This window comes from Lipotes vexillifer, unplaced genomic scaffold (assembly GCF_000442215.2).
Source record: "Lipotes vexillifer unplaced genomic scaffold, Lipotes_vexillifer_v1.1 scaffold1115, whole genome shotgun sequence".
In the NCBI taxonomy this organism is placed as follows: domain Eukaryota; kingdom Metazoa; phylum Chordata; class Mammalia; order Artiodactyla; family Lipotidae; genus Lipotes; species Lipotes vexillifer.
Genome location: NW_006792080.1, coordinates 107364 through 114685, shown reverse-complemented (window position 1 = coordinate 114685; position 7322 = coordinate 107364). Strand labels below are relative to the sequence as shown.

The 7322-nt window shown below is 60.3% G+C and overlaps 1 protein-coding gene across 1 annotated transcript in view; it reads right to left on the bottom strand.

Annotated features, from left to right (window-relative positions):
* Window positions 1–4042: 4042 nt before the first annotated feature.
* The window catches only part of KLF15 (KLF transcription factor 15), a 13917-nt gene continuing 10637 nt past the window's right edge, over window positions 4043–7322 (bottom strand). The window contains exons 3-4 of the mRNA XM_007465257.1: window positions 5013–5183; window positions 4043–4955 (exon numbers count right to left, since the gene is read on the bottom strand). Coding sequence (XP_007465319.1) covers window positions 5021–5183 — 163 coding nt within the window. The 3' untranslated portion in view covers window positions 4043–4955; window positions 5013–5020. The remainder of the gene's footprint in view (window positions 4956–5012; window positions 5184–7322) is intronic.

Below are 7322 nucleotides of genomic sequence, written 5' to 3'. Positions count from 1 at the left end.
GTCTCTCTCTTGTCTGTCGTGCAGCGAGTATGCTGTTTTAAATGTGCTGACTTACTGCATCTTCTCACAGCCCTTCACACAGGGGGATGTACCTGAGGTTCCGCGAGGCTGTGGGCTCACCCAGCCTGGACTCCACTGTCCCCTCTGTGACCCACCCGCCGTTTTCTCCTGCCCCCCTCTCCCCGGTGGGATATTGTCTTGGTTCTCCACTTGCCTTATGTGTGGGCAGAGCTATAATTATCATTATATTATTTAGTTATATATCAGTGTATTGTAATCATATGTTACACGTTAGCGTGTTAGCGTGTTATATATTAGTATAGTACATATGTTATGTATCAGTGTATTATATGTTAGGTATTTATTATACATGTTATGTATCAGTACATTATATGTTATATATTTGTATGTCATGTGTTACATATTTGTGTATTATACCTATTATGTATTAGTGTATTATACCTGATATGTATTGGTGTATTATGTGCTATGTATCAGTTAATTACATGTTATGTATTTGTATATCATGTTATATATTCGAGTATTATATATTATGTATGAGTGTATTATAGGTGTTAGGTATCAGTATGTTATGTTATGTGTGTGTGTGCCATACGTTATGCATTCGCGTATTATATATGTTGTGTATTAGTGTACTCTGCATGTTACATATTCGTATGTTATACATGTTATGCGTCGGTATCTATGTCAGTTGACCCAGACTCTGACCCGGAGCAGCCAGCTCTCGGCCCCCTGCCCTCTGCCCTCCACAGCTGTCTCCCTCATGTCCCTCCTTCGCTCACCACCAGGTTCTGGAAGGTCTGTGTGAGTTCGTCTCCAGGGCAGCACGCCTACCGCAGGTTTTGGTTCTGCTGCTGCCCTTTTTCTTCCCTTGAGATGCTCCTTCATTCCTCCCATCGCTCTGTCTACCCCATCCTGGCGCTCTCCTGTTTCGGCCTGGGATCTCTTCGTGCCCTCCCAGGAGCCACGGGACTTTTCACCCGTTGACGACTACAGGAAACCCCTGCAGGTGCCTTTCTGGTCCCGCCGTGGGCCTCCGAGGTGTGCGTCTCTGTCTTCTGAACGCTGCTCCCTAGGCCACCATCCGTGTCTTCCTAACAGCCCCCTGGCATCCAGTATCCCTTTTGCCTGACCTCAAATACAGCAAGATCTTTTCAGCCTTGGTGTTTGTCAGGGCCCGACCTTGCTCCACCCTCGGGCCCTCACGTGCCGTTCAGAGCCCCCGTCCCATCGGCTGCCGAGCAGACAGCAGGCCCCTTCCTGGCAGCTCCTCTGCTGTGCCCACCGCCCAGGCCTGCAGGACCCTGAACGATGGAGCATAAGGAAAGCTACAACCCCTGCAAGCCCCTACCCCGGGCCTTTCTGCTTCCGTCCCCCCACCCCATGGCACTTGTATGGACTCTGGGCCCCTCCAGGCATAGACGATGGTGACATCACAGGGTTTGTTTCTTGTTTACTTTCGTCCTTATGAGGCAGGGACCTGCCATTTGCAGTTGTGCTTGTCACACAAAGCGCCTGCAGGGTTTCACCTCGTGACACCGTGCTGTCTCTGGAGACCTGACTGTTGGTCCTATACCTGCCGTGACACCCATTCTGAGAACGTGGACAAAGCCATGGGGCCACCACGACTTACCCGCTGGGTAGGCACCTGGCCGAAGCCGCACCCCTCCTCTGCCCTCCTTTCCCCGTCATGGAAACCCCAAATTTAGCTGTGCTCATAACCTGCCAGATTAAGGCTATGTTGTCCAGCTTTCCTTGCAGCGAATGAGGCTGTGTGATTAATCCTGGCCGAGGGGACATCAGTGCACAGGCCTGTGCTGTGTGGGGGGAGCACAAGCCCTGGACTGCTCTTTGCGGGCAGGCGCGGGGCCCCCGGGGTGCCAGGCTCGAAGGCAATGAGGAAGGTACCCGGGAGCCTCAGGGCTGTTTCAACGGAGAAAAATAAGCTTCCGCGGGGCTGGGGTTTATTTGTTACAGCAGCCTAGCCCACGCTGCCTGGTACAGTCTCCGGAGATGTGCCTCCCCGGCCTCTGTCCGCCGTGCGGGATGGCCCCATGCGGGGCTGGGTGGTGCCGGGTTGCTGAGGCTGGCTCTCTGCTCCGCAACCTTCCAGATTCCTCTTACGTATTGTTGTGGGCACACTGGGCCTGCAGGCCAAGACAAACACTCCTCTTCCGGCTACACAAGTCACAAAGGGTGACAAAGGTGGTGGCGGGGGTCTGCCAGAGGTGGCCAAGCCAGGCGCCTCCACAGCGCTCTGGACTCTGTGGTGCTGCCAGGGGCCACGGCACAGGACAACTGAGGCCCGGCTCCCGGCCCTCCGTCCGGCCAAGACTCAGGCTCACGCCCTGGAAAGGGTCTTCGCGGCTGTTCAGTCAGCACCAGGCTGCCACCTGGGGCTGTCACACCCGTTCCGCGGGGTCAAGAGGCTCAAGAAACTCCCCCAGAGGGTGGGCGAGGGTCAAGAGGTGGTCCTCGTCACCGCCGTCCCTTCCCTCCGCGCCCCCGGCCAGCGCAGACGCCCAAGAGGGTCTGGAGCCCAGGCAGAGGGGGATGGCTTCACCACCCGGCACACACGGCCAGCCTGGCTTCGGCCCGGACAGAGGGCCAGCCGGGGGGCCGCGGGCTCTGAGTGGGTGGCTGTTGGGGACAGACACCGAGAGCAGCTGAGCGGTGTCCTGGGTCAGCGCCCAGCCCCACACATCTGTGTGCTCACGGGCTCCTCCAGTGTGACCATCCCGATGGCCCGTGTCCCTCTTATCTAGGCTCCACTGCTTCTTTATGGATGAAGAAAGCTCTACGTTAATGCACCTGGAAATCAATGCCTCGCTTCCCCAGAGCATGTTTGGCCACAGAGAGTACGTCCGGTCAGGGTCAAAGGGCAGAGGTCACAGGGCCGAGTCCTTTCCCCAGGACCAGGGCCAGTCGGGATGGGGTGCCCATTCTCAGATCCCCTGTGCTGTGCTGGGCACACCTGCCAGCTCCACCGACAGGAAAGACAGCTGTAGCGAGAGGTTCCCAGGTCAGCGGGGACGATGGCCTCCACCTCCGGAGATGCACAGAGTACACGTGCAGACATGCACACGTACACACGCACACGCCTCACTCCACCTCTCCGCTGCAAACCCACGGAGCTTTGCCACCTGCTCCAGGTCCGAGGGTGTCACTGAGAGCCCCCTGCCCGTCGTGCCTCAGGCCCCGGGAAAGGACGGCCTCCATGTCATGTGGACAGAGAACTGGGCAGCCCTCTCGCTGCGGTGCCCAATGCGGCTGCCCTGCCCCTCCTTGCTAGCTCTCGGCCCCTCCTTGCTCTCTGGTCCCCGCTGGCCCTGCTCCCAGCCCGCCAGGGCGTGCAGATGGGTCCAGGCCTCAACCTTGTCTCCCCGGAGCTCGGAGCAGCTGGGCTGCATCGAGGCGGCAGCCTAACCCCATGCACTGGCCATTCCCCCCTCCACGCGCCCCCCCACCTCCAGCGTCTGCCTCCGCCTGGTCAAGGCTCCTAATCGGTTCAGAAATCGCAAGTGGACATAACGTGCCACCTCCTGGAGGGGCTCGAGGGGGGGAAACGGTCTGCTCCACACCCCTGCCACGGTGCACACAGTAAGTGCATGATAGATGCTCAATGCGCTGCACACAAGGTGGCAAGTGCCAAGCCAGGGTCTCAGACAGGAACTCAGGGGAGCGGTGGCCCTGTGGGCTGGACCTGGCCTGCAGTCTCTTCCCACAGTGATGCTGGGATGGGGCGGCCGTGGGTCTGTGGAAGAGAGACAGCCCTCCAGGAAACCAGAACGAGCAGAGACCCAGCCCATGGTGTGGAAGTGGGGCTGTGGGGACCCTGCACTGCTGGACCACGGGCTGGACACCCAAGCAGCCTTTGTATCCCTCCGGGTACAAACCAAGGCCCCCTGAGTGCTGCAGGTGCAGACACGGAGACTCAGCCCCCAAAATCACCCCCATTCCTGGCAGAGCAGAGGAAAACAGCACACAGATGCCACAGCTATCAATCAAGTTCTTTCCTCTTTTTATTGGCAAAGTAAATATATTTTTATGAAGGACCAAAGAAAATATATATAATTGTAACATATGTACACCAGCTTTATAGATTTTATTTCAAATTTACACAATGTTGACATGTTATTAAAAGATTTTATGTAGATGCACCTATGTACATTTTATTTACATACATTCATAGGATGTGAAATAAACCTCTCAAAACAAGCTAGTTCATTTGATATTAATTTCTAGACAAAATAAGGAACGCATTTTCTAAATCAGGGTTTTGGGAGGCTCTATCTAGCTCTTCCACACGCAATGCAGCGGCTCCCCTCTCCTCTTGAAGGTGACCCTGGAGGCTGCTGTCTGGATTTGTCTGGAAACAGGATGAGGGGCTGGGCCACACCGGTACCATCGCCCTGGGGCAGACCTGCATCTGTCCGTCTGCCCTGCACATTTAACTCAAGCACATGCACGGCCACCTCGCCGAGAGGGGGCTCGTCACCCAATCCCACATCCACCCGGAGGCCAGGTCCTGCACCCCAGACCACCCCACCGTACCCTCCAGGGGTCAGGCCGAGGGAGGCGTCTTGGACAAGGCCACACTCACACTCCATTGCAGCCCCAGACTCCTGGCCTACTTCCTTCTGCCCAGCAGAGCTCCCTCCGGGAACTGACATTTCAAAACTGCACATGTCTTCGTCCCCAGCAATCGAGTGCTAGCCCTGGCCCAGGCGGGGAGCCCAGCGGGAGAGGGGCCGGGCCGCAGGAAGGCACGAGGGCCCCCAGGCCGCCTCCGGGCCCCCCCAGGCAGGGGCGGGTGGAGGCCTGGGTCCGCATCCCCGGGCTCCAGAAGGTGGCCTGGAACGTGGACAAGTCCCTCTGAAGGAGGCCAATAACTCGTGGCTACAAAGTACCGGGCGGGGCAGGTGGTCGGGCGGCTCCGGCCTGGCCAGGGTCAGGGCCGAGGGGCACGGGGCCGGGGCCAGGGCCGAGGCGCACGGGGTCAGGGCCGAGGCGCTCGGCTGCCGCGGGGGAAGCGGTGGACCTTGACGTGCTTTGACAGGTGGTCGCTGCGCGCAAACTTCTTCTCGCACACGGGGCACTGGTAGGGCTTCACGCCCGAGTGCGAGCGCCGGTGCCGGGACAGCTCATCCGAGCGCGAGAACCTGCGGGACAGGGCGGTGAGCGGCCGCACCACTGCAGCCCCCGGGCCAGAGCGCTCGGGGTCCGCTGGGAGGGCCGCTGGCTCCCCCCTCCCCCGCTGCCCCTCCAGGGAGCAGGCCTGTGCCCGTGCTGGGGCCTGAGGGCCGCTGGTGACCCCGCGGGCCCCCGACTGCGGGTGCGCCTCAAGCCCCCCTTACACCAGAACTTGGGGCTCCCGTGAGTGTCCGCACGGGCAGCCCTCCCCCGCAAGAGGAGACAGGCCCGGGGACGAGGCCCCTGCCCAGCCCTGCAGGGAGCTCCCAGCTCCTCTGTCGCTTCCGCCACGGAAGAGGAAGGGCCCTCAGACTGGGCCCCCACGACCCCTGGATCCTGCTTTCCTAAACGCTGGGCCCCCTGAGATGCCCCCAAGCAAAACTGCACCCACGCAAGGTGTTCCTGAGGGTTTAAATGGTTCCCCTGCGGCCTCCCTATTGCGGCCCCCACCAGCCTGGGAGCCCAGAGGCCGCTGGGGAGAAGCGACTGCTGGGGGACCCGAGCTGACCACAGGGCTTAGCTGTTGTCGCCGACCTCGGGCACTCCAGGCTCTCCCCACTCCCGGCCCTGGCTGGGCCTGAGACACGCGCTCCCCCTCTGTGCTCTGCCTACGCGACCTGCCCTTGGCCTCTCTCACCGCAGGACATATGCACGTACTGTTGTACTGTTCCCTGTCTGGAATGCTCTTCCCTCTGACCCATGCCTTAGAGCTCAGCTCGAATGTCACTTCCTCAGGAAAGCCCTCCAGGACTGCATCCCATCCTCAGCTCCCATGGCACTGGGCACTTCTCTTTTCTGGCCCCGGCCACTGTTGCAACTTCAGTTTTCAACTTTTTGATGAATGTCAGTCTGTGCCACTAGACCGTCAGCTCCATGAGGAAAGGCATACACGCCGTGGCCAGCCCAGGGCCCAGCGCATGGAAGGTGTCCAGTACATGCATTTATGTGAAAGAGCGGACACGGCGGCACCCTTGGGAGGATGGAGAGCTGTCAGACAGTCAGTCCTAGCCCCAGAACACACATGCACACAATGCACACTGCGCACACATACATGCCACACGTAGGCACATCATGAACACTGGTGCATGCACTCACGCGTGTACACATGTGCACACCACAAAGATGGATACGTGAACGCGTGCACACGTAAGGACATGTGAACAGGAGCACCTGGCCCAACAGCCCTGTCCGTGGGCCACGTGCGAGGTAGGTGAGGTGGCGGCCCGGAGCCGCTGTCCCCCGCCCAGCCCAGGCCGGGGCTGGCGGCCCACCTCAGGCCTGACCCTGTGTGTGGAAGCCTTTGTCCCACAGCCTGCTGAGGGCCAGGACGGTCCAGCAGCACAAGCCCAGGGAAGGCTCAAGTGGAGGGCAGGAGGGCCTCAGCACCAGATGGGGAGCCTGGCCCAGCGTCCCTCAGCCCCTCCGGTGCCAGGGTCCTGCCCCACGGCGTGACGCGGCCAGGCTTCTGTGCTTGGAGGCTGGCGCTCCGCCTCCCATCCCAGGGAGCCAACCGGGGCAGGCACAGAGCAGTGCTCTCGGCTACCTTTGCCAATAAGGAACTGGCCCGTCTGCCAGATGAGGAAACTGAGGCTCAGAGCGATGAGTCCCTGATCCAGGGTCACCAGTGACAGAGCAGCCGAGGCCAGAGCAAAGGTCCTGCACAGCACGCTGCCTGCCCTGCTGCCCGCAGAAGGCCTGGCCTCCTCCACAGAGCCGAGCCAGGCGGCGTGTGCCACTGCAGCCCCGTGAAGGCAGGAAGCGGCATCAAGGCTCCTGGCCGTCAGAGCCCGGGCCACCCGCCCCCAGCGGAGCCAGGCCTGCCCGAGGCGAAGGCTCCAACAACGCCCCCGGCAGGACCCGCACCCGCCAGGCACGAGGCGTGGGGTCAGCCGCACCCTCTCGGTCAGGGAGCCAGGACCAGCCTCCCTGGACCGACGCCAGCACAGCGAGGGCTGGAAGGGGACGAGGGGCTTGCTGGGGTCCCAGAGCCGGTGGGGTGGCCAGATGGCTCAGCAACACCCCCCCCCCCCCCCCCCCCCCCCGCCACTTTCCCCCCTTGGTGTCCATACGTTTGTTCTCTACATCTGTGTCTCTATTTCTGCCGTGCA